This window comes from Oreochromis aureus, linkage group 6 (assembly GCF_013358895.1).
Source record: "Oreochromis aureus strain Israel breed Guangdong linkage group 6, ZZ_aureus, whole genome shotgun sequence".
Lineage (NCBI taxonomy): Eukaryota > Metazoa > Chordata > Actinopteri > Cichliformes > Cichlidae > Oreochromis > Oreochromis aureus.
In genome coordinates this window covers 21342015-21368232 of record NC_052947.1, presented here as the reverse complement: position 1 = coordinate 21368232, position 26218 = coordinate 21342015, and the positions used below count along the sequence as shown (strand labels likewise).

Below are 26218 nucleotides of genomic sequence, written 5' to 3'. Positions count from 1 at the left end.
ATGTAGGCTTACCTGTATGGGCTGTTATGCTCCACCGCTCCGTCGGTTTTTTTTCCCCTTCTCTCTGCCACTCCCTCACTTCCATCTTGCAACACAGATAGTCCCGCCTTTCGGCCACTCCTGTGTGGGATTCTGAGTTTAATGCTCCCTCCGCTCGTTCTCGGTTGCTGGGGGACGTGTTTTACTGACTACCTTTTGCGTTGTCTCTCCACGACGCGTAAAACTCTCTTCAGGAAAATCGAGACTGCTGCAGTTTCACCTTTAATTTCTCCCGAACTACACTGAAGTCCCCAGGTAAGGCCAACCCAGGCGAATTTTTAATCAACAGGTGCTGTTACCTGGTTCGCCCATAAAACTTGGCAGTTTTATTTTTTCATACAGGTGGCTGATATTGATGAAGATGACAGGTTACAGGCTACTTTCTTACCTTTTCTTAAAGCTCAGCCGGCTGTCCCCATCCCCCTCGAGGTGCAGGTGTAGTCAGGTGGTTGATGTCTTATGCTGTGTTCACGTCCCTTGCGAAATATCCATGCCGAAAATGTCTCTCTTTAGCCGAGAATCATTGTTTCGCCTTTTTTCCTTAAATTCAAAAGCTGATCCATTTTGCAGTGTTGGATATGTGTGTGTGTGTCTGTGTGGTGGACAACTTTATTCATACATTTTTCCTCATAAAAATATAATTTTTGGTCCCTGGATTTTTGCGCTTCTGGACTTGAAGGATTTTTTTTTTTTTTAATAACCTTTTCTCCCATGACTTAAGCTATGATCGATATATATAGAGAGCTGTAAAACATGTAAAGAGTTGTAGAAATAGGCAAACACGACCACTACTACATTGGTGTGTTTTTTTTTTTTTTTTTTTTGAGTTAGCTTACTTATCACACATGATATCAAATCTGTTGGCCGGACTTTAATGTTCCATTACAGATGTTGACTGTTTACAGTTTAATATCACGTGTCCAGTGGACTGTCCTATATGACCTTAAGCTAAGGTATTTCAATACCAAGCGTAAAGACGGCGATTCTCTGTGACTTTTTTTTTTTCCTTGTGGGAGGGTCAACATCAGAGCACCTGTTAAGCCAATCCTGTTCCTCCGACGCAAAGTGATCAGCTGACATTTTTCTTTTTCTTGACTGCTCAGTCTCTGTCAGGCCAGAGGTAGTTATGTCACTCTTGCTTTCAAGTGTGACAGTCACTGCTAAACAGACCAACGTAAGTTGAATTTCGATTGGGATGAATTTCGTCCTCAGAAATTCTTTGCGGTATTGATTTAACAGTCAGACTGTTGCTTTGTGTTATGACTTGTGCCTTTGCTCAAATCTTACCCTTATTATAAGGGATAAAAGGATAACTCTCCTAGACTGTGACAGCCTGCCATACTTACCAAACTGTGTACTCACTAATCCTATTTTGTTTCCTCATTGTTCATATTTTTAAGCAAATAGTGATGGTTGTAAATTCCCCTATCACATTCATCACTGCTTCCTTATTTCTGGCTCACATCGGTTGCTGGAACACACTGGTTTTATCCCAGTCTCCTTTTTAGTTTCTTTATTTCCTGACACAGTGTTTATCTCTTGAAAAAGACAGACCATGTCTGACCACGTTGATTGGTGCTTCCTTATCTGTAGTTCACATTAATGAGATACCTTCACTGTAAACTCATCCACTCTGTCCCAGTCTAGTTCTTTGTTTTCTTTGCTGACACAACGTTTTAAAAGACTGAGCCTGTCCGACCTGTTTTTGTGTAGCAGTGCCATAATCATGATGAAAGGGAGGGAGCAGTAAAAGGGTAGTCGCGTGTACAGAATCAAGGTAAAGGTGTAAAGGTGAGGGGAAAATACCTTATACTGGACAAAAAGGTTAAATAGAATGAGACAGAATTTCTTTCTGGTTTGTTGACTGACAGAGTTCTTATGATTTAATGGAAGTATAATTCTAAAGACCTATTTAACTATGATTTTTCCCTTTGTCAGTAGAGAACACGTTATCTCTGAGCAGATACCTGTAGCCAGTGTGCTTATTACCTTTTCCTTAAAATGCTGATGAAGCTTTTAAGAGATAAGGGCGTGCAGAAGAAAAAGCCATGTTGCTATTACAAACAGCGTTTCACATGTCTTGGCCTGGGAAAGCCAAGTTGTTGCTTTTTGGGTTTTTTTACCCCCCACTTTTCAGCTTGTTTTCACCAAAATTCAAGATCTAAAGGCTCTTGACCTTTACTTATCTGTGAAGTGCTCTTGCATCACCTTCCATCTTAGAGTTAACGGTACAAAGTATTATGTTTGCAGATATCACAGAATTTCAACTAACCTTTTATAGACTTGACCTGTTATAACTTTTCACACATACGTGCACTTGCATTTTTTTGTTGATGACACTCGTATGCAGCCACTAGGCCCAGATACGTGTTGCTTTGTCAGATTTCATTATGAGGGTTTAACCTCAGGCATGATTTAAAAGAAAAGGATTGCATCACCCTTAACACCTTTCGGCAGGTTACGAAGCTGTTTTCAGCCCGTAGTCACCAGCTAGCCGAGCAATAGGACTTCAAAGCTACCATCATCTGGATGTCTGGGCCCATTTAATCTTTTAGAGTGTTTTTCTTTGATTTTTCTAAAATTCAAGCGTTATTACCCCAGGCTAGTGAGTCTTGCCCTTCAAGGTCCTCAGTTGGGTTCTTTTTTTTGCAGCAAATAAACCTAAGACCAGTTTATCTCGCTCCACTTGAGAGATATGAGCCAAAAATAAATAGCTAAAGGCTGACTTGTGTTTGACTTAATATCAGCTCTTGGATGTCACATCTCCGCTCTCACCAGGGTGAACTGAACTAATGAACCCCTACTGTGGAAACAGCAAGGGGCCTCCTCCTGCTGTGTTACATCCCGAAAACGTTAGTCTGCATTAGAGAGTGTTAATCACCATAATTACCATGTTGTGGCACTGATTGGATAAAAGTGCTTCCTGCCAAAACTATACTTGGTTTGATTTTTAGTAACGCATAAGAGATTATGTGTGCAGAAAATGCTACATAACAGAGAACCTGAATGGAAGACTAATTTTAAGATAATCACATAGTTAAAGTCCCTTTTCCCGCCTCAAAAACTATTAAATTGTTTCTTTCTCAGTTACTTTTGTGTTGATTTTGAATAAAAACATAAAAATTATTGTGCAGAAGGGTTGCTATGCTTAGTTTTTTTTTTTTTTTTTTTTTTAAATTTTTGTATTGGAGTGTACGATGCACTTAAAAATCTAGCAGTAACAACGTGTTGCACATCAGTTGAAGTTTTAGTTTTGGATGTAAGTTATAGACAGTTATACATTACAGCAGAACTTTAAAAGACATTTACTATTTTTTTTTATTGTTTAACTGGATAGAATTGTGGACTTATGGTAAACATTAGTAGAAGCATAGTGGGTCCAGAGCATTTTCTGTTCATTAATAATACATTAATAATATATTTTTTTTCTTACATACACCGCCTAACTAATTTGTTAGACTAGCTGTCATAAAAAAACAAAAATTTTAGAAATCTGCCAAAAACTTGTGTAAAACTAAAGATTATATTGTTTTTTATCGTGCAACCAAATTTTAGTCTGGACATGTCTGAGCTGTCAGATATTGATCAAGCATCACATTCAACGACTGAAACTATTTTTTTTTTCTGTTAAATAACTGTAATTTGGCATCTTCATCAAAAACAAAAAATGGAGTCTCTATCTTTTTGATTAAAGAGCTGGTGCGTACTGGAAGATTAACCGTTGCAGATGCATTAAATTTAGATTTTTTTCTTCAATTGACCAATACTGTTAATTTAGGGCAGCTGTGGCATAAGCCTTACATTGGGTGGTGGTCTAATAAATTTGTTAAGCACTGTACAAAGTTTATCTCTTCATCTTAATAGTTTATTTATCATTGTTAATTATCATGTAAATCTAAAGGAAATCAGTATCCCGCATGGGCAGACTAAGATGTTAATTGTAGTTTTTTGCAGCCATTACTGGCTACATCACATTTGTCTGATTACATTTGTATATTTTAACAGTGGCTTAGCTCGTAAGATGAATGGCACAATATCAAAAGTATCAACATTACACTGATTTATCTCCCAGCATTCACCTGGGACTATTAACTTACAAACTACAATAGCTGTCTTCCCAAGCTTTCATTCATTTTAAAATAAGTTCATAGTTTGCTCTAATCTTCCCCATCTCATTTTGTCTCCATCCATATAATCCCATAATATTATATCCTTCAATTCTCTGAATCCAGATCATCTCCTCAGCTGTCCCTTCACACACGGTAACCAGACTCCATTGTTGGTAACCTAAGTCATGACGCATCTTAGTCCTCAGTAGACATTGGCTGGTTTCTATAGTTACCATCAACAGTCTGCGCTGAGAAGTGTCTGTAACAACATGCAGAGGCTATTTTAATGCAAAATGGTGACAGCCTTTAGCCCTCTTCATACCTGGCCTTGCAGAGAGAAACTCCATATTGTGGTTAAACAAGTGGCTTCCTATTGTGATCGAATGCTATAAGGCGAGCAGAATCAACAGGTGCAATTGTAATACAATCAGGAGATATCGCGCCATGACAAAACAAAATGCAGGAGCTGTATTGTGGGACAGAGAGGATATCATAAATGGCTCACCCTTGAAAGGCTTCCAGACCGATATATAACTTTCTACATTCATCTACAGGTATTTAAATAGCACCCATTGTTATATAGTGTAACTTATACATTTCCCTTGGATGTCATCACCACACAGCTAAAAGTGTAAAACCCGGAGCAACGTATGGGTTAGCCACTGTATATTAATGTAACCTGCGTAATGGATGACCCTCCATAAAGAGGCTTCTACTGTTAATCATTAATCCGAGTGAGAGGGGCCGAGAGAGAGAGAGAGAATGAGTGTAGGCATATAGGGCACAGGCTATGCAATGGAGGCTCAATAATAGCTCTTTGTGTTTGTATTTGTGAATAGGGCGGCTGGAGGTTCAGAATGACGTTGGTGCTACCCACACCATGTCAGCGACAGTTGGGCACAGGCTGATTAGAAATGGAGCGGTGGAATCGAAGTACGTCAGAAGAAAGAAGAAGTTGATAAGGAAATGTAATGTTTTGATGCCAGAAAAATGAAACGGCACAAAAGCTGAGACCTTGTAATTTCTTAATATTGATTTGTATGTATGAGAGAACTGAAAGAAAATTAATACAGCTGAATTCAATTCGAGGCTTGAAGTTCAATGAACAGGAAATAAGATTTTCAACTCTCTGAATCACGCTCTGCTGATAGAGATAAAGGTTTATCTTGACTTAATAAACTCGTCTAATTGGCCGTTTCTTCTCTCGGTATTGATCGGGCTTCTTTCTGATTAGTAATTTTCCATCAGCCTCCTCCTTGAAGGTGCAAAGCGCACAGACAATTAACTCCTAGTAAACATAAAGCTTTATGATGCATTGCTTTTGGATAAACAGTGATCTATATCTGTATTATAATATTGCATTGGAATGTGTGTACTGTGCATTTTGCAACTGTAATCCTAATATTGCTCTTTTTTTATTATTATTATTGTTTCAGCTATGCTACTACCCTCATCACTCCTACTCCTCCTGGGCCTCCTCACGTGGAGTCCCAGTACGACAAGAGCCGCTAAAGTGATTGTGGTCCCACCCATCATGTTTGAATCGCACCTCTACATCTTCAAAACGCTGGCAACAGCTCTACACAAGGAGGGCCACGAGACCCATTTTCTAGTTTCAGAGGGTCGTGAGGTCCCGCCCTCTCCTCACTACCATTTACAGCGCTATCAAGGGATCTTTAACAGCACCACAGCTGACAATTTTCTCCAATCCAAAGTCACCAACATCTTCTCAGGCCGCCTGACATTTCTCGAACTGTTTGACATTCTTGACCACTACTCTCAGAACTGCGATGCTGTCGTTGGCAATACTGAAGTAATGAACCGGCTGAAAGAGGCCAAGTTTGACCTGCTGCTAGTGGACCCCAATGAAATGTGCGGTTTTGTGATTGCTCATATCCTGGGTGTGCAATATGCTGTTTTCAGCACCGGCCTGTGGTACCCTGCAGAGGTTGGAGCCCCGGCCCCGTTATCATACGTACCGGAATTCAACTCGCTGCTGACCGACCGCATGTCCTTGATGCAGAGGATCGCAAACACAGCTGTTTACCTCGTGCAGCGCTTTGGAGTCCATTACATCGCACTGCCCAAGTATGACCGGATTATGAAGAAACACGGAGTAAAGCCTCAAGTGGCCATGGCTGACTTGGTGCAGGGAAGCCGGCTGTGGATGCTCTGCACTGACATGGCTCTGGAATTCCCCAGACCCACTCTTCCACATGTGGTGTACATAGGTGGCATCCTCACCAAGCCTCCCAGCCCACTCCCACAGGTCAGTACCAAAAGGGTACACAAAGCTGACGAGCTTATTACAAGGATTGTTTTATTTTGTCATGTCCAAGAGAACTTGTGCAGTCTCTTTTTGGCTAATGCAGCATTTAAACAGCTCGCACAGCAAGGTATTTTAATACACTGATACAAATGTGACCGTAGTCTTGAATCAGTCCTTCATATGAAACACTGCTGACAGTATCATAAGAAAGCAGCAAATGTTAAAAGTACAACAATTATAGCATTCAAATTCTCAGGTGTGGCACCTCACACCTTTACATGTCCTATTCTCTTGTACTCAGCCCTAATGCTAACTTTGTATTTGAGATAGGCTTATTCATTTCAAGATCTACACAATGGAGCCTGCATTTCATGAATGCATCTGCATGTAGTGCTGACAGAGGCCTCTATAGGAGGCTGAGCATAAAATGAGCGCTCTTATGCACTGGTGACAAAAGCACTGCAGTACAACGGCTGGCTCATGTGAACAGAGCTGAAACAGGTCATTATGCAAATATGTGGCTTTATTGGTCAGAATGGGAAGCTGCATTTTTTTTCCAAGACTTTTACTAATATTTAGTTTTTCGTACTGATACTCAGTAGGGGGAAAGAACTTATATATATATTTTTTCTGTTTGCATAGCATTCAAACTAATGCTACTTACAAACATTAATACTGTAAGCTTTCGTTATGGGTGTGGTCTGTGTTTGAGAACCCTGAAGAGTTATGAGAGGTAATACAAAGGCATGAGAAAGGACATACTCGTTATTTTTTTCATTCTTTAGCCTAAATCCATTCTGCAAACTGTTTCTCTTTTGTCACTGAATTATTCAGAGTTAATCAAAGACGCAGCCCTTTTTCAGAAAAGGCCTTATTCTATTTAACTGCAGTATCATTAAGTAGACAATAATGGCTAATCCCTGTTTCTTATAGTCAGTTGTCAGATGTATTCTGTTAACAGTGACGAACATGAAATCGTCACACGAGAATTTGGAGCCAATAGAATTTTGGCTTCTTTTTTTTTTTCAAAAATAGTTGAGGAGTAATTAACCACTTGTTAAAAAACAACCCTTTGGGCACTCGCAAAGGCTTGGCTGCAACATTCCTCTTGAATTTCAATCAAATTCGCACATCTCTAGTTAATGAATTGTTTTTCTGCACTTTTATCTCTTGAAACGACTTCCTCTGTATGTCTTCACAGTTTGCCGTTATTCACACCAGCTTGTTTCCATTATCTTTTTTTGGATCACTTGTGATATTTTCTAATCACAATGTGCTACAAAGAAAAGTCTGGTGCGAGGATTGGTTTGGGTTCAATGGACGGGTAGTGATGGGGGGGTTAGTCCAGCGTTTGGACATTGCGAGCGCGGGCTGTCGGTATCTGCTGCGGAGGGTTTTAGGAATGCCACACCAGCCAATAGGGAGTATTGTGCAGTGTTGTGTGGAGGGTTATAATGGAAGTGGAGGGAGAACGAGGTCATTGTTCTAACGCTAACTCTGGGGACACTGAGACTCTTTTATGGGGTCACTAAGGCCGCGTTGTAGGGACAGTAGGGGGTATGCTGCTGGGACACAGAGCCCAGTGTGCCCGTGAAGCTGCTCTGTGCCAGGGCGGCCTTAGCTCCTGCAGCTGGACCGTTAACCTGCCTCTCTCTCTACTTGTCCGGCAATCCTGTCTCTCCATGGCTGCTCCCTGATCAGTCCCCAACCACTGTTAGTCACTCCATCCTCACTTTTACAAAAATATGTTTTACTATAGGACAAACTAATGGTTTCTTAAGTGCACATCAGGCCTGTTGTCTTTTCAACAACCTGTAAGAGCAAATATATTTTTAGGGATGTGTAAATGCCTGTAAATGAATAAAAAGCTGGGAATAACATGTGATGCTAAATGATCAAAGTGCACAGACTTGTTGGTGTTGAAACATTCACGGTGTTCTTGTACTACATACCCTGATAATATTGCTAAGAATCTCCATAACTGTCAACTCTCAGCTCTAGCTCAACACAACCAAAAAGAAGACGGCACATCTTTTTAAAATTAATTACCTACCAACTGAAATTCTCAGACAACTAAATTTGCAAAATAAAATGACAACAATCATGGACAAAAAAAGCAACTGCAAACAGCCAACATAGATTAGTCCAGTCATCCAACCCTAGCAAACCCAAACTCAAATGACTGTTTGTCATGATTTCTTTTTTCAAGTGCCTATTGAGAAGCACTGTAGTCCAAGTAATGGCAGGCTGTTACTAAAAAAAGAAAAAGAAACCCCCCCCCCCCCCAAAAAACAGCACCTGCAACCAAGTGTTTCAAGTTGCAGGTTTGCTCATGGATGAGCCCTCCTTTTTTCCAGGAAGAGTGCTTTAAAAGCATATGGTATTCGATTTATATGTAGATTTGTGGTTTTAAATTGCTTAGTGTAGTTTGTAGGAACCCGTGGGTTCTGTTATTTCAGTTGTAGTGTTGATAGTTTTAAATCTTTTATTTGAATAGAGCGTTGAATAAAGTGAGCATTTAAGGTATTGGATAGTCTCTAATTAGGATCGCTAGAATGTTAGGTTCAACATGTCAATAGTACGCAAAAGTTTTTTTTTCTTTGTTTTTTTTTGTAAAATGATGCCATAAAAGGTAATGTTTTAACCTTGCTGTAACTCATAGAGATAATACTATACTTTGCCAGCCTCAAACTTGCAAAGACTGTTAAACATTCAATTAGTAATTATAACTTGGAGCACAGAAATACCCAACTTGGCTTTAAATAATACAGAAGTGCTCAAAAACAAACATTCATGGGTTAATGACATCTGCTCCAGTCCACCATTATGGATAACTATACTCAAATGTATTGTTACCCTGGTGATTTCACTCTCCTACATGGCCAACTGTAGGCATCAGGGTTACTTCCAGTAAAGGCAATTCAAATGAAGGGATCTCTTGAAAGGGATCTGTGGCATTGCTTCTTGATAGAGGTCTCCGCTGAGTTTTCTTTGAGCAACAAGAAGTCCTGTTTTTCTTAGAAACTTTAAATATACCAAACCTTAGAATTTCAAACTAAAATGTCAGCCTGACAAGCTATCTTCAGAAATGCTTGAGCATTACTTGCCAACCAGTTGGAGAATCCACTTTTTCTTTTCTCCCAATGACCTGTGGTTGTCAGGTGGTAACTGATTCTGTCTCTTTGGAGCTTTAGCAGTTATCAATTTCACAGTGACAGGCAGCAACCCTCCTGACCATTTGGGAATATACATTTGTTCCTAGCAATTGGTGATTGCCTGTGGTTGCTAAGTGGCCTTAGGCCTGTGCGACCGGAGCCTTAGGTATATTACCCTCTTTGTGAGTTTACATTTTGAATAGGTGAAAATGTGCTATAAAAGACTTGTGTACATATTGAATGTTATTTAGCGTCACTTTTTCTGGGCTTGGTTGCTGATGATCAGGAATGACTAATGTTTTTTGATTGCACCTATATCAGCTCATACATAGAAAAATCTGGGAGTAGTACAAAATGCATACTAAATGGTTGAGGGTGTAGAGAGTATTAAGTTTTTTGTTAATCGACATATAATTTCATGCTAAAAATCAAAGGATTTGAACTTAGATGTATCTCTACAGTGTGTTCAGGCTGCAATATAGTTATGTTATTAGGTTCTAGAGCCTCTGTGCTTATCAGCCTTCAGACATAATTACCAGTTGTTCTAACATTATTAAAAAAGTAGTTTAGTGTACTGTGTTTTCATATTAAAGTTAGATTGTAGCATTTATTCAGTTTTATATCATCATCCTACATTTATATGCAAACCTGTTAAAATGGATGTGCACAATAAACTCTGCTATATCAGTACAATAAATGCTATCATCACATAGGCGTGACTGCAAACCTTAGCAGATGACTAAAACAGTGTTCAAAGTTTATGTGACTTATTCATGTTTTATTGACACTGATGTCATGTATTTGTTTTTAAGGCTCTAAAAAAATCCTGAGCACTTTCAAATATGAAATACGTGTTTTTTTGTTTGTTTTTAAAAAAGCTAAGAGGATGAAAACCAGATAGATTTGATCATTGTTGTTGTCTGGTAATATTACTCATTCAGGCTCACACACATCAGTACAAAGTCTATAAAATTGTACTTTATCCCTCCTTTGTCTTTTTTTCCCCCTAATGTTCCTACAGGATTTTGAGGACTGGGTGAAAGACACAGAAGAGCACGGCTTTGTAGTTGTGTCATTTGGAGCCGGTGTAAAGTACCTTTCCAGTGACATTGCTCACAAACTCGCAGGTGCCCTTGCCAGACTGCCCCAACGTGTTATCTGGAGGTAAAGAATCTACTTTCAATTTACGACTTTCTACTTTCAATTTAAAAGATGTGAATAGAACTTTCTAAAACCTAAAATTAACAACAGTCTTCCACTAGGCACAGTTTTTTTTTTCTTTTCTGTTTCTTTTTTTTGGTTGTGTGTTGTGTTTTATGGAGAAACCTGCAGTGGTGGTAAAAAGTGTATGCCCTCTTCCTGATTTCCTATGTTTCTGTATGTTTGTCTCACTTAAATGTTTTAGATCATCAACCAAATTTAAATATTAGACAAAGATAATGCAAGTAAACGCAAAATGCAGTTTCTAAATGAAGGTGTTATGATATAAATTAACTGTGGTGTATCACATGTTTGGAAAGCTGAGTTCAGCTTCTCTAGCCACACCCAGGCCTGATGGTTCTCAATCAAGAAATCATTTAAATAAGACCTGCCTGATAAAGTGGAGTAGACCAAAACATTCTCAAAGGTTAATTCAGGTTAATTCAAGGTTAACGACTCATCTAAGAGGTCACAAAAGACCCCAGAACAACATCAAAAGAACTTTAGGCCTCACTTTCCTCAGTTAAGGTCAGTGGTCATTACTCCACCATAAGAAAAAAATTACCAGATTTCTAAGACGAAAACCAGTTTCAGTTTTGCCAGAAACATCTTGATGATCTCCAAGACCTTTGTGAAAATACTCTGTGGACTGACAAGAGAAATTTGGAACTTTTTGGAAGGTGTGTGTCCCATTACATTTGGTGTAAAAGTAACACAGCATTTTTGAAAAGGAACATCATACCAACAGTAAAATATGGTCGTGGTAGTGTGATGATTTGGGGCTGCTTTGCTGCCTCAGGACCTGGAAGACTTGCTGTGGTAAATGGAACCATAATTTCTGCTCTGTACCAAAACATCCTGAAGGAGAATGTCCAGCCATCTGTTCGTGACCTCAAGCTCACATGTATCTTACAGCATGACAATGATCCAAAACACATCAGCAAGTCTACCTCCGAATGGCTTAAGAAGAACAAAATAAAGATGTTGCAGTGGCCTAGCCAAAGTCCTGACCTGAATCTGATTGAGATGCTTTGTCATGACTTTAAAAGGTGGTTCATTCTCAAAAACCCTCCACTGTGGTTGAATTACAACAATTCTGCAAAGATGGATGGGCCAAAATTCCACCGCTGTAAAGGACACACCTCTAGTTATTGCAGTTGTTGCTGCTGAGGGTGGCCCAACCACTTATTAGGTTTAGGGGGTAATCCCCTTTTCACACAGAGCCACTTTTTTCTCCTTAATAATAAACACCTTCATTTAGAAGCTGCATGTTGCATTTACTTGCATTTGTGTGTTTGTCACATTTAAGTGTGACAAACATACAAAAAAGAGGAAATCACACCACTTTATTATTAGCAATATCATACTACTGTTTGACATTGTAAATTAGAGGTGGTGCTCTGTTTCTAGGAGGCAGGCAACCCTGTAAGGTCAAAGTCCATCCCCACAGAACATTTTTTACTAGAGGTCATCAGGTAGATCAAATAAAATTGCGCCATGAATGCTGAAACATGTTCTTGCCACAGGAAACCTTGACATCAGATAATAGTCCCTTTATAGTTTAACGATGGAAGTAGCTTTGCTTTTTTTTTTCTTTCTAAATTTAGCCACATCACAAGGATAAGTAATTCAGCCCGAGTATTGCTCTAATAAACACACTTTGCGTATGTGAGTGAGGTGCAGACAATGTATGACCATGTGACACGACAGTTGCTGCTTTACTTTTAGCCGCAGAACTGCATTTGCAGCAAATTCAGTTCTGTTTACTTCTTTCAAGATTAATTAATAACGAGAGGCCCTTCAGGGTTAAAATGTTCGCAATTACCCTGAAAGAGAGATAAATGTGCCTTAAATCTAATCTTTCAGTATAATCATTTACACAGTCCAGTAGCAATTATCTGCTGACCTGAGTCACAAACTCTAAAAATAAAATGAAGGAAACTTGAGTGATAGAGGTCGGGGTGGGGGGGGTGGCTACTTTAATATTACTTTAAAACCATCAATCCTTTAATCCTTAACAGGTATATTTGAAAAGCTTGCCATTCATTTATCACATTGACCTACATTATTTTAACTAAATATGGGATAAAGGATAACTATTTGGTTTAAGGATATATACATTTTATCACATAACAACACTTTTTTTGTAATGTGAATCCAGAAGCAAAGTACTGATTTGCAGTAGATACACTTAACATTACACTGATGGGTATATAATGTAGAACAGGCACCTGGATGTAGAGGTTGGCAGCTGGTCTGTAGAGGGATGACTACACAGTTTCCAGTGATCTCATACAAGTGAACTATTAACCTTCCATTATGTTTTCCTCTGTGTAAATGCAGGTATGTCATTGCATGTTGTCTTTATTAGGTTTTAGGTCAGAGATTTAGGTTTTCTCGTCATGTTTTCAGTGTTCGCACTGCAAATACAGATATTTTAGTGATTAGTCTTCATTTTATTGTAGCACTTAAAAAATCATAATACCACATTGTGCCATTCCTTTTCTCTCGAGTCGGCCTTTGTATAGTATCATCACATTTTTAGATCCCACATGTGGTGAAAAAGAAAAGGCAAGAAGTGCAAGGATAAAGTTCAGAGTCACTAATAAATAAATAATTTAAAAAAAAGACCTCTGTGCTGACTTTACTGATTATCTTATTGGGATTGTTTTCTTTTCTTTTGGAAAATACAGATTAAACAGATCGCTAAAGCTCAAGGTGAAATAAGGCTCCTTTGTTCTTGTCTTGTGCCAGTTTATTTAGTAAATCCTCGTGTTAGCTTACTGACCTTCTGTGCCTTAGTAAAATGAGGTCATTGTACATATGCGTGGCGTGTTTTATTTAGTTTTGGTGAGAGGGGTGGTAAAGAGGAACGAGTGAACTTTATAGCAACTTGCCTTACCCATGCAATGTTAAACTGCAAGAGTTGACTGTTGTAAAAACTGGGTGGAGGGACCTCAGATGATCCCATTGTGGTTGCAGTGTCAACTTGATGACTATTTAAAACAAAAAGCACTGCTTTTGTTGTAATGAGGGTTGCGTTTATGTGTACAACATTTTATGATACTGAATCATCTTTTTCTTGCGTAAAGTAAAATGAAACGCATTCCCATTTTCACTTCCCTAATTTTTCATGGTATGATAATCAGGTTTTTTATACAGGAATCTCATCACAGGAGAGAACAAACAAAGATTGCAAACAGGCAAGATCCTCTTTTAAAGGGCAACAGTTATGTGACATTGTATGGTAATGCAGCTTTTAGTGTCCCTTCTAAAGTAAAAGGTTAAAAAAGGAAGAAGGCTGATGACAGGAACAGGGAGCTAGCCAAATGAATCATGTCATTGATAATTGGCTCCATGAATGTAGGCTTTGATGGGCAGGACAGTGAATTGGTGCTTTGTTAAAGACAGATGAAAGAGTTCGGGCAGGGGAGGGAAGCAGATAGAGGTGGACAGATGGGAGTCATAATGCAGCATGCATATGCTGAATGTGCGGAAATGCCTCCTCACACAAAAAAACACATGAGTATTTAGTCAGTGGCATGATCTGCATATTTTTGAGTCGAGTGCATTATTTTCTTTAAAAAAAAATGTAGGAGGTGGTTTGTTGAGTTGAGTCTGTTTAGTAAAAATACATTTTATCGGTACATTTTAAATTATACATATTGTTTTATGCTTTTGCATCTAAACCTCCAAAATTGCCACACGGCACAATCACCCGTTTGAATGAGCAGACCAAGAAGAGAATTGAAAATGGTGTTTAAGTGATGAATATTAAATTCAAAATAAAATACAATGGAATTGTTTTATATTTGATATATTGAAAATGAACCAAGAAATTATAAGTATTTTTTTTTTTTTCTGTCTTGGAGTTCAGGGTGCCCCAGAAATAAACATGAGACTTATGATGATTAAGTTAATGAGTTTTGCTTGGGTTTTTAGTTTGTAAACACTACTTTTAAAATGTGCTGTGTACATATAAAGTGGTGGCAAAATTCAGGTAGGTTGGCTTGGTAAACTTTGCATGTCAGGTGGCTCTAGGAAAATGTCAGCTTATTGGAAAGACTTTTGTTATTTAAATAAACATACTGTTCCAACCAGTAAGTCATGTGGCACAACCGCAAGGAATGCCACCTGATCAATGATGGTGATATTGTTTAAAGCTCTATAGGTATTTGCTATGCTTATGTAATTTTGCTACAAAAAATGTATCACTGTTTTATGTGCCGGGCGCTGTAGACGGTCAAAGGGATTCTTGCCAAAAATGTCAGTCAGAAAAAATACATAATTAATTTTAATGTTTTGCTTCCACCACTTAACATTTTCAATGTCAAAGACATAAAAAAAAGTATATAAAAATTTTCTATTGATGCTTAAATGCACACATAAGAAATTTTTTTACAAACTCTTTTCTTTTTAATTTTATTTACTTATTTTCTTTTGGTTTCCATGATTTAAGTTTGAAGTAGCATGCTTTGGAACGTAATGTCATTTTTGTCCTGAAGTGCAACTGCCAGTTGACAAAACTTCTCCCTGTTACTTAGATTCAAACCAGTTCAGTACTGTGCCAGAAAGACACACCCACATTTCCAGTCAGTCTAGAAATATGTAAAAAATTTTCTGAAGTGTGTTTTTTTGTTGTTGGTTTTTTTGGGGGTTTTTTTTTCTGGAACAACCTTGTTGTTATTCTTTCTGATATACTATAACCAAAGGCATTTATAAAACTCATAATAAACTTGGAGATTTGCAATTTTTGCCATCTAGGTTTAGATTTTGCTACCGTGATGCTAGCAACTGCATCGGTAAAGCTGTGCGATTTTTTTTTTTCAGTTGCGCGATTCAGCTCCTGCTCAAACTGCACGATTGACTCGCAGGGGTTAGAAGTTCGTCGGTCACGATGCAGGGTCTCACACTATACGGCCCGATGCTCTGATGCAACCTGAGTGCTCACACTGTGCGTCCATAAAAATGAAGGTTATAACAGAAATTCTGTCGCTCGCTCTCCCTCTCTGTCTCTCACTCACACAGACACCATCATCAACTTTGCTAAATCTCTAATGAAAAACATTGATCAGGCAGCTGTGATTGAACAGCAGTGTAAATCCAACTATTTTCACGGTTGTTGTGGTCGTGAATTTTGTGAGGCCACATCGAAAAGGCTCGGATGAGCTTTCCAAAGTTCTACAAGTGCCTCGCTTGTGTCCAGATCACACGCTGCACTGCTGTGCTACTCCGTCTTTTTCACCGACTTTTACGTGTTTGCGCGTGCGCAGTGTGAGCGGCTGCGGTGACACCCTCACCACGGTCGGGAGGATTTCAAACAGGTTTGAAATCCTCCCGACCAAGCGATTGACGATCGGGAGCTGGTCGTGAGGTGTTAATCGCTTCTCGTTACCCCACGTATACTACACGATGCACGACGCACGATGAAGGCCAAAATCGGGCCGATCACCAAAACGGTCGCACGACTCAAAAATCGGCTCAAAATGGGCCAGAAATCACACAGTGTATGCCCAGCTTAACACTTGAAATTTTAGATTGAACATTACCAACAAAGTAGTTGATTGAGGCCCACTCAGCACGAGTGTGAAAGAGAAGTTCAGAATAAATAAATCACGGGTGTATTTCATGTCGTTTTGTCGCAACTTTGGTTCTCAGTCACTCATGACTGTGAAAAATATGTCTTCCCTGATCAGTTGGCGATATCACAGACAGCCAGAAACCACTCGACAAGTGTTTTAGTGACCCATAATTTACTTCTACACTTTGCACACAGAAACTTGCGTAGAGGTAAACGATGTAGATTTATTACCTGAGAGTCAGTCCTAGAGTTTTTTGTGATATTAAGGTGTGTGTTTGTATTGAAAAATGGAGAAGAGAATACAAACATGGACCATAGCTAACAGATAAGCATAATACAAAATACTGAAGAAATACAGGGTATAGAGGGGTGCTGGGCTCAGCTGTGGCTCACAGATCAGAGTGTTAGACCATTTAACAATTTGATTGAGTGAGTTTCTGTTCGTTACAGATATGACACCAAGGGAAAGGATAAAAGAGAGAAGCATGATAAAACCATCAGTGGGTTTTATCAATGCGGCGATGACAGAGCTTCCTCAAACGTGATAGCCTCTTTTTTTGCACACAGCTTCACAGTTTGCTTCAAAGTTCAGTTTAAAGTCAGTGACTGTTGCGAGATATTTTTGAGAACAAATACATTCCACTATCTGACCCTTAGACAATGTGACCTCTTGTGTATGAGAACTTCTGTCTTAGATATGGTTAACTGACGATAGGACTCGCACCATTTAACAAAATTATCAGAGACTGGGCCGTCTCATTATCTAGGGGAAGTTACACATTAAGCCAAAGAGAAAAAGATTATCAGCAAAAGAATGTAAACTGAGACAGAGTAAACAAAAAGGTTTTTGAGCCTGGACAAAAGGGGGGGGGAATAGAAATAAGATAATGTTACCATGTGCTGCTAAACGTGTTGGCAGGTGGACAACAAAATTTGTTAATATGGGTCGGTCTAGATTCACTGTTGCCATAGTATCGGTCTCAGTTTTCAAAAGATAAGATTTTCTTTATTTTATGCATGATTCATTTTGTATATACGTTTTCTTACAGTTTCGAAATGACCTTGTCTGGCTGGCATTAATATTATCCCCATTTACATATATCACAGCTCTTAGCAGCTAAACAAATGCATTGACTAGACTGTCTGTTTAGTCTGTGGGTTATATGTGGGGCGATCGTGGCTCAAGAGTTGGGAGTTCGCCTTGTAATCGGAAGGTTGCCGGTTCGAGCCCCAGCTTGGACAGTCTCGGTCGTTGTGTCCTTGGGCAAGACACTTCACCCGTTGCCTACTGGTGGTGGTCAGAGGGCCCGGTGGCGCCAGTGTTCGGCAGCCTCGCCTCTGTCAGTGTGCCCCAGGGTGGCTGTGGCTACTATGTAGCTTGTGAATGGGTGGATGTCTGGATATGTAAAGCGCTTTGGGGTCCTTAGGGACTAGTAAAGCGCTATATAAATACAGGCCATTTACCATTATATCGTTTTAAAGTTAGTCACTATGATTTGTCTGGCAGACTAATCCTGAAGGATGAACACAACTCGCATAATCTTTATGGATAACTTCTGATCTCTTTGGATTAAACATCCAAATCTTTGTGTTAAAACAAAGACATTTTTTTAACATTGTTAAAAAAAATGTGGCTGAGCACATTATTGTGGAAATTAACACTAATCATTAAGTGTTCATTAGTAATCAAGTAACCTGTGCAGTGAGTTGCATTGTAGTCCCATTTTGTTCTTTTATATTTTCATAATTTCAATTATTTTTCCCCCAGTGTCTTAGAAGTGTTAAGAAATTATACATTGTAGCAGAAAGAATCATAATTGGTGGATGTGGCGCTAGACTGCTTGAGCTACATCACCGACACTGTTTACCACTGCACCACAGTGCGGTGTTAGTCACTGTGGGTGGAAACAGACTGTTTCTGGCAGCACGCTATTCCAACCATGCTCTATATTACTGACCTCATTTAGCATTTAAAAACTGCAATCAAGTGACAGTGTGACATGCAAACACTTTTTAAGAAACTACTATAACAAATAAAAAGAAACCAAAAAACTTGCATCAAAATGTGACAAAAGCCAAAAATATAGATTGTTCTGTTTTTACAAATGTATCAGTATGTGGAGTATGAAGAAACTTGGACTTTCTTACCTGAGTTTTACTGATAAAGTCTGGGTAGCATTTTAAAATAATGTCACACTTTTAAGCATTATTAAGATATTAGCAAGTGCGTTATTTATCGTTTATATATCATCAGTCTAATAAAATTTTACTTAAAGCACCTGAAGTTTGTGGTTTTTTTTTTAATTGGCTTAAATTTAAGATGTTCTTCTCAAAACTAAAATACATTGTTTCAGTGTTTGTCCTCTGCATTGTTTCCTCCTCCTCAGATTCTCTGGCGTGCCACCCAGTAACCTTGGCAACAACACCAAGCTTGTTGATTGGATGCCTCAGAATGACTTATTAGGTAAGGACATATGATCATTAAAAAAAACTTAGCATCTAGTTCTTTTATCAATATATTGTGTTTATAGGTGATTATAGTTAACTGAAACTACAAATCAAATAGATGTAGTTAAAAAATCATTTTTAATGTTCATGGCAAAATTAATTAAAAATATATAGAACATGTAATTTTGATCTTGTCTTTGCAAGATTATTAAAATTTAACAAATATGAGCAGACCTCGGTGCATTTCTTTGAAACGGTAACACTAACATGTATGTGAGTTAACTGCTTCTGCAAAGTGGTGTTTGTATTATAATATCTGTTCAGACCTTCTTAAATTCTAATCTGATGAAGAGCCCCCATTACAATAATTAAAAATATCAAATATAAAACTTTCAAATTATAGAAACGAGTCTGAAAGATGTAAACTCACACTGAAAACTAAATGAAACTAAACTCAAAGAAAAGAAAAGAAAAACAATATTTAGCTCTTCTGTTATTATATTTGCCTTGAAAAAGTCTTCTCAAGAACGTTAATTTTTTTGTCCTACTGCTTGACAAGTTTTTACACATCCCTCAGGCTTTGTCAGTTTCACCCTGTGGGTGCGGCTCACTAGGTTTTGTGTAGTATGGGTCCCTTCTTTACCTACTTATTAACGTCACCAGAAAAAATACACACAGATTCATTGTGCCTGATAGGAATGAGGAATATGGTACATTCAGTGACTGACAGCAAGGATTTTATTATGCGATGGTGTAACGGCACTTGGGTTAGGCAAGACTGCCGAAACTCAAACATTTTACCTGCAGGACACACACTAGGACAGTGAGAAGCATTATAAAATGAAAAATGACAAAAAAATATTTTTTTTTCTGTGGTGTTATGGTTACCCACTGTACTAAGCCAGGGTCTTAAAATGTTTTCCTTTTTCTTTTGGGGGGGTTTTCTTTTTCAAAGATGTGCTGCTGTTTCAGTTTCTGTAAACTGTTTCTAATCTTAGCAAAACAGCCCCGTCAAAAACTTTATGCCTAACATACAAAAAAATGACCTGTTGTTTCTTGTCATCTAGGTCACACTAACACAAGAGCGTTCCTGAGCCATGGGGGCTTGAATAGCATCTATGAGGCCATGTATCATGGTGTGCCGGTGGTGGGCGTACCTCTTTTTGGAGACCATTATGATACCATGACGCGCGTAGCAGCCAAGGGAATGGGAATCATGTTGCACTGGAAATACATGACAGAGGAAGACCTCTTTACAGCCCTGAGCAGCGTCATCACAGACACCAGGTTAGTTTGTCTTGTACTGCTTTGTGTATTATTGCTTTTATCAGTGAGATCTGAGGGGTGTGCTACGATCGAAGTGCAACACAGCCAGACTTCCTTTAGCTTACCTAGAACCTCAAACCCAGGTCAGAGATAACAGGTATTATGAAGTTGGTTATCAACTTTCTCTGTTAGGCTGGGCTCTATGCTTGAGACTCCATTCACATAAAAAGGCGTTTTTCACAGATCATGTGACTGCTGTTCTGCACAAAATGATCCCTCTGAGTGAATGTTATCTGATGGTGCCGAGGATGATTAAACAAACCTGACAAAAATCTTTAATTAACATTAAAAAAATAACAGTAAAATGCAATTGTTGCGATTTAAGACAAGAGATTAATGCTGCAGAAAACAGTTAATCTGGTGATTTAACGCACTGTGATAAAATAAACATTTTAATTCAGTTTAATTACTGTCAACAGCGCTCTGTGCTGCTGTTTATTTCTGAAACTGAAACTTTTAATTGGATACGTTTAAACATTAAATGTTACTGTCCCATTGCAAATATCGGAGGCGTGGAAATCACTTTAGTTAGTTGCCAGTTAACTTTATTGATTGAACAGATATTCTTGGTGTGTATTTTAGTGGCTGCAATTCAAAAATAGCTAAAATACAAAAACATTTATATATTTTCTGCACATGCACATTCTGGCATTGCTACCTACAGTTTGTGCTTCATTTAGTGTTTTTAATAAAGTATGTTTTAACAACTTGCACACGTATCCTCCCTGCAGAGAGTCTACATTGCTCTTAAAACATGCAATAAAAGAGAGAATTGGTGATTCTCTCGGTGAACATAACCTCCTGACTAGGTTATGTATTCAACAGTAGTTACTATGGTGATTTAGCAAGATAAAGAAAGCCACACAGGGAACTCTGACTTTGAGCTTTTCCTAGCGTCGTAGCACACCCCCTGGTGACCATTCATGATATCAGGTCATTGTGATATAATGGTGTCTATAATATTTCATATTTTAAGCTATATGTTGATTTGGTTGTGACTGCAGCGTTTGTTCAACAAATCTCCTTCCTCATTTTTTATGTCATCTCACTTTGCCTCTACCTACCAACCTAGGTACCGCCAGCAAGCCCGTTATCTCTCCAATATTCACAAAGATCAACCAGGCCACCCTGTGAGCAGGGCTGTTTACTGGATCGGCTATATTCTCCGTCACAACGGTGCGAACCACCTGCGCTCAGCTGTATACGAGGTGTCCCTCTACCAGTATTTCCTGCTGGACGTGGTCATTACTGTAGGGGCCGCCATGGCTCTGGCAGTCTTTGCTGTACGCCGGTTGGCACGATTGCTGCGGGGTAAGTCCAGGGACCACAGCAAAGGAGTCACAGATGATGGCAGCATGGCCAATGGACATTGTCATAATGAGAACATGGCCAATGGGAAACACAAACGCAACGGCTCCTTGAAAAATGAAAAGAAGATCAATTGATGCTTCGAGAGGTTAAGAGGGATGAGGAAGAAGTTGCCCTACGGACTCAGCTCTAGCTTTTGGTTCACTGTTTTTATGAAAGTTTGGAAAGAAGGCTGTTCTTAGGTCTGCGTCTAGTGGCAACTGCTATTCAGAACAAGCAAGAGGCTGCGGAAAGGATACAAAATGCGTCGTGTGAGGACAGAGCAAGACATCGGGTGCTCAAAATCTGTGTGTGTGTGTGAATATGGGTGTATGTGTATGTGTGTGTGTGTGTGTGTGTGTGATGAGGTAAATTTAACAAAAACTTTAACGACCACAACAGCAGGTGCAGCAATATATCATTAAATTTGGGAATTCTTTGAGGATGAAACACAGGAAAGACATATTTGGGGAGATTATTTCTACACGTGCGTCTTCTTTCCTGCCTGTTCTCTGTCTTCCTGCCTTCCTTACCAGTGGAAGGATGACGGAGAGGGGAAATCTTGAGCGCCAACCCTCTCATCCTCGAAAAATCAAAACAAAACAAATTAAGATGGCTTTTGAAAGATTTAGCATTAAAGGTTTTTAACTGCAAACTCCAAGTGTTTGGTGAACTGTAAATAGAGGGTAAAACTATTTATTACTGTACAAATGCATTTTAATGATCAGACTTTTTAAACGTATCTTATTTTTAATTTATTTCATATCTCGGTCGGTGTGACAGCACCATGTACACTCCGAATCCTAAGCCCACATCTGCACTCCATCCTTGTCCTTAATACTAGTGAAACAAACAAACAAAGAAACAGCTGATGGCAGCAGTCAGCGTGAGTATGGCTCAGTCTGCGTGTTCTTTACTTGCATTATCCACAGAATGTACCGTTGTCTTCAGGCTGGCCAGTTTGTCAATGCACTGTTTTCCCTTTTCACAAGGTGGTGCCAACTTGTGACTGCACTTAGCTGTGCAGTCTTTGCATTATCTCTTGACTGACTTTTGTTGTGGTAGAGAGCGACTCTGCCGAACTCTCTGTGGCTTGTCCTTGTGAAAAGGTGATCATGTTTTTGTTTTTTTCTGCAGTAACGATATTACAATATTATGAACAGGCAAAGCAAGATCAGAAAGCTACTTAAGCTCATGTAGTGAGGGGAGGAGTCTGGGCATTACTTACACTCATGATTAGTTGCATCGTCAGCCCCATGTTTTAATTCCGCAGCCCTCATCTCTCGCTCCTTTTTTTTGATAAACATTTATTACTTGTCATTTCCAGTGCTACGCTTCACTTTGTACATCATTCAACTATGATTCAGCTGTTAATTATTTGTTAATAAATGTTTTAATTCTAATGTGTTACAGATGTTTTTAAATTATTCTGTTCAGGTAGATTTCCATTCAGCGCTTCACTTCTGTAAATCTTTTAGAAATGCTGTTGAGGTTTATGTGCAAACTTACCTTCTGTAATTATATTAATTCTGAGTGTGAGTTATTCACATTCTGTACACAGTTACACAGATTTATGGGTACGCAGTGTGCTTGAATACGTGTGTGTGGTTGTTCTGGACTAGAATTGGGGTATGAATGAAGCACAAGAGATGAGGTTCATGTGGCTTTTTATTTCTATAACGTCTGGTCACGTGTAGTGTTTGAACAGTGGCACTCACAATATCAAAATATCAATATCAGTTCAAGTGGAGGCTTTGATTTAATTCAGGGGTCTGAACAAAAACGCTGCATTAACTGTTGAAGTACAACAGTTTTAGCCTGTTTTCTAGGGCTCAAATATAATTAGTAAAATAAAATAGTCATTCTTTTAATAAACGGTTAAAAATTACTTGCACTCAGTAATTATTGATGCCTAGAACCCATGGACATTTGTAAGGTTTTTTCAGTTATTGTCTTCAGTCTTTAGGTTTGCTTTGGAAGTGAAATGCAGCTCAACCAGGTTGGGATCAGAGGGCAGCTTCAGCGATTGCACAATATTCCAGGTCATTAACCTCAAAAACTCCTGGGTTCATTTCACAACATGCTTTCGGTCATTGTCCATCTGAACAGTTACCCTTGCTGTCCAGTCAGCTTTGCTGCATTTGGCTAAATATGAGCAGAAAGTATCAATCTGTTGCTTTAGACTTCATTCTGTCATCGGTAAATCCTAGTGACCAGAGCCACTTGAAACCACTCAAGCCAATTCATTATATTGGCCTTACTGTGTTAGGTTATTGGTTGTGAGCTGTCCCAAATATCTTTTTGTTCTTTCCATCATTCTTTGAGTTTCAACCTGTTGAAGAGTGCAATTCCAGAAGTGCTCTGACTTTTCTAATAGTTTTTATGAAGTTTGGTTGGTTTCTTCTGGGTTTGGTGTTTTTATTGTATAAAGGATCCTGGGATCATACACCTGTTGCCTTCATTTATCATCCAGGCTTATTTTCCTCCAGAACTTACCAAAACCCTGGTTTTTCTTTGTGTTTCTAATGAATTTGCTTTGTTTTGGGACCTTGAATGAGGCCTGTTTCAGTTTTATTGAGATTCCTTTTGACCACCTTTCACAGCTATGGTTTCCAAATGCAAATTCCATGCTTGGAATCTATTTTTACCTGCTAAATTTATGGAAAGAAGAACAAAAAAAAATTAGCTCACACCCATTCTTTTCAATTATATCTGACATCTTGAAAATAAGAAACTGCATTGGGGAAAAAAAAAAGGTTTTAATTCTTTAGTGGTTCATGCAGTATTTTTGTTTAACCCTTTGATGATTAAATAACTGCACTTGAGCTGAATCTTGAAGAGTCAAGTCAAAACTATCCAAAACTCTGGGCATGACTGTATATGACCTAACTGTTGTCACTATTTCTACTCTTTAAATTTTTGCCACTGTGCCTGCTAATTGTAAATGCAGATAACAGAGAGGTATTTAAAAGTAAAAAAGGATTGTCATAGTTCAAACTATAGAAATAAACCCCTCATTTACAATGAATAATGATGTGTCAAAGTGATAACTGTCCCTGTGGGGAAATTGTCTTTTGCTGAGTTCAAAGTACAAGGCCAGCCGAAGATCATCTTTAGAGTCTGCAGGGTTTCATTGTCCTTCTAATTTGTATTTTAGAAGGTGCTCGTAGGCTTAGGAGAAGAAAAAAAAATCATGAACGTGGGATCTTTAGTTGATTTATCAAACTACCATGCTACACATACTGTGCTTCTTCTTGTTCTTCTACGTTTTTTTTTTTTTTTTTTTTTATGGATGGAATCGTAGCAGAGGGACTGTTTACCAACAACAACAACCTTAATGTAACGGCAACGGAACATTTAACCTAGTCAATGTTGTTAAGAACTTAACATCCAACCAAAATGTTCACAAATACTTTAAAATATTTCAGAGAAGTTTTATGACCTTCTTTTCTCTGTGAGCTATAACAGCACTTGCACAGCCCAACCCAGCCCATGATGGGTATGGCTGATGGGCCTGCTGGTGCTACGCAAGCTATGAACAGGATCTGAAGAGAAAATGTTTGTAAAGATGGTTGTTTTTTTTGTTTTTTAGTTTTTCAGTATTAATAGTGTTGTACCCTACATACTTAAATGCCCCAACTTTATGTTTCAGTAAATATAAAGTCGAGTGTATCTGTTCTCGTGATGTCTATATTTTACCTGCTTGAATAACTGATCATTGCTCTGTTTTCTGTAGTGTACTAGCTTGTTCCCTTTGTCCACATCTTTGTCTTTCTCTTTAATTCCTTGTGTATTCTGCCGTCTTTTGCGCCATCCTTACCTGTCCTCACTTCACTGTAGTTAGTTCGACATTATTTTACTTTCATTTTAAATCTAGGCAAAAAAAAGTCATCACTTGTTCTGTCATGTGTGTCCATGTTGTAAATAGATTGTAAACAAAATGCTAATGCTGAATAAAAAAGCATATTTTGTTTGCAGAGATGACTGAAACTTTTTTCCCGTGCTTCCTATAGTGTCGCATATAATTTCTCACCGAACTAAAATATACAAGAATAAGAAAAACAAAATAATATCGTTATAAAGTGTTACATGCGCTCAATGCCGCTGTGCAGCAGTATTGAACAGAGGAGCGCATGCGATTCATGTTTTTGAGCCCAGACGAGGCTGATGCTGATTGCAGCAGTTGATGCAGCCAGTCTCAGTGTGATAGGGGATGTATAGGCTTTCTGTCTGGAATTGTTGCCAAGCAGCAAGAGGTTTTTGTAGGTATCAAATGGTTGAATCATCTAAAGTAGCCAACTGCACATGCACACACACTCGTGGATAGATGGGGTTATCTAATGCTGTATGCTTGTGCTGAGTGAGAGTGGGGTAACAAAACACCCAGCTTGGTACTCTGCTTCGCTTACTTAATTATTCACTCTGCCTGCTGGGGCCTGCAGACCAACCAACCCCCCCCATCTCCCCCCGCATGCACCACACACACACAGACACAGTGACTCACAGTTAAAAAAAAAAAAAAAAAAAGCATCTGCAGGTATGTTTAATTTACATTCTTCAAGTTGTTTTGTTGTCGCTGGTGGCCCTGTGTGAGCGCTCTTCTGTTAACTGAGACATATGAGGGGGGGTGCTGATCAGAAATCTGATGTTGCAGAAAACACAGTGGGCATCATTCATGACACCCTCCAGTCATTCTTAGCCACATTTCCCTCTTTATACCTTGCTAGTGCCTATTATCTTGCCT

General features: G+C 38.8%; 1 protein-coding gene across 3 annotated transcripts; it reads left to right on the top strand.

Annotated features, from left to right (window-relative positions):
• Positions 1–25455, top strand: ugt8 (UDP glycosyltransferase 8). Of its 3 annotated transcripts, none has more exons than XM_039613768.1 (7): positions 1–294; positions 4988–5081; positions 5585–6417; positions 10594–10736; positions 18741–18817; positions 19869–20088; positions 21200–25455. In XM_039613768.1, the coding sequence occupies exons 2-7, from the start codon at positions 5063–5065 to the stop codon at positions 21570–21572; spliced, it is 1665 nt and encodes a 554-aa protein (XP_039469702.1). In that variant the 5' UTR covers positions 1–294; positions 4988–5062; the 3' UTR covers positions 21573–25455. The 3 variants fall into 3 exon arrangements, with proteins under 3 accessions (XP_039469702.1, XP_031606872.1, XP_039469701.1); XM_039613767.1 differs by lacking the exon at positions 1–294 and adding an exon at positions 4615–4702 and having other exon boundaries at positions 21200–21572; XM_031751012.2 differs by lacking the exon at positions 4988–5081 and having other exon boundaries at positions 2–294; positions 21200–21572.
• Positions 25456–26218: the final 763 nt, after the last annotated feature.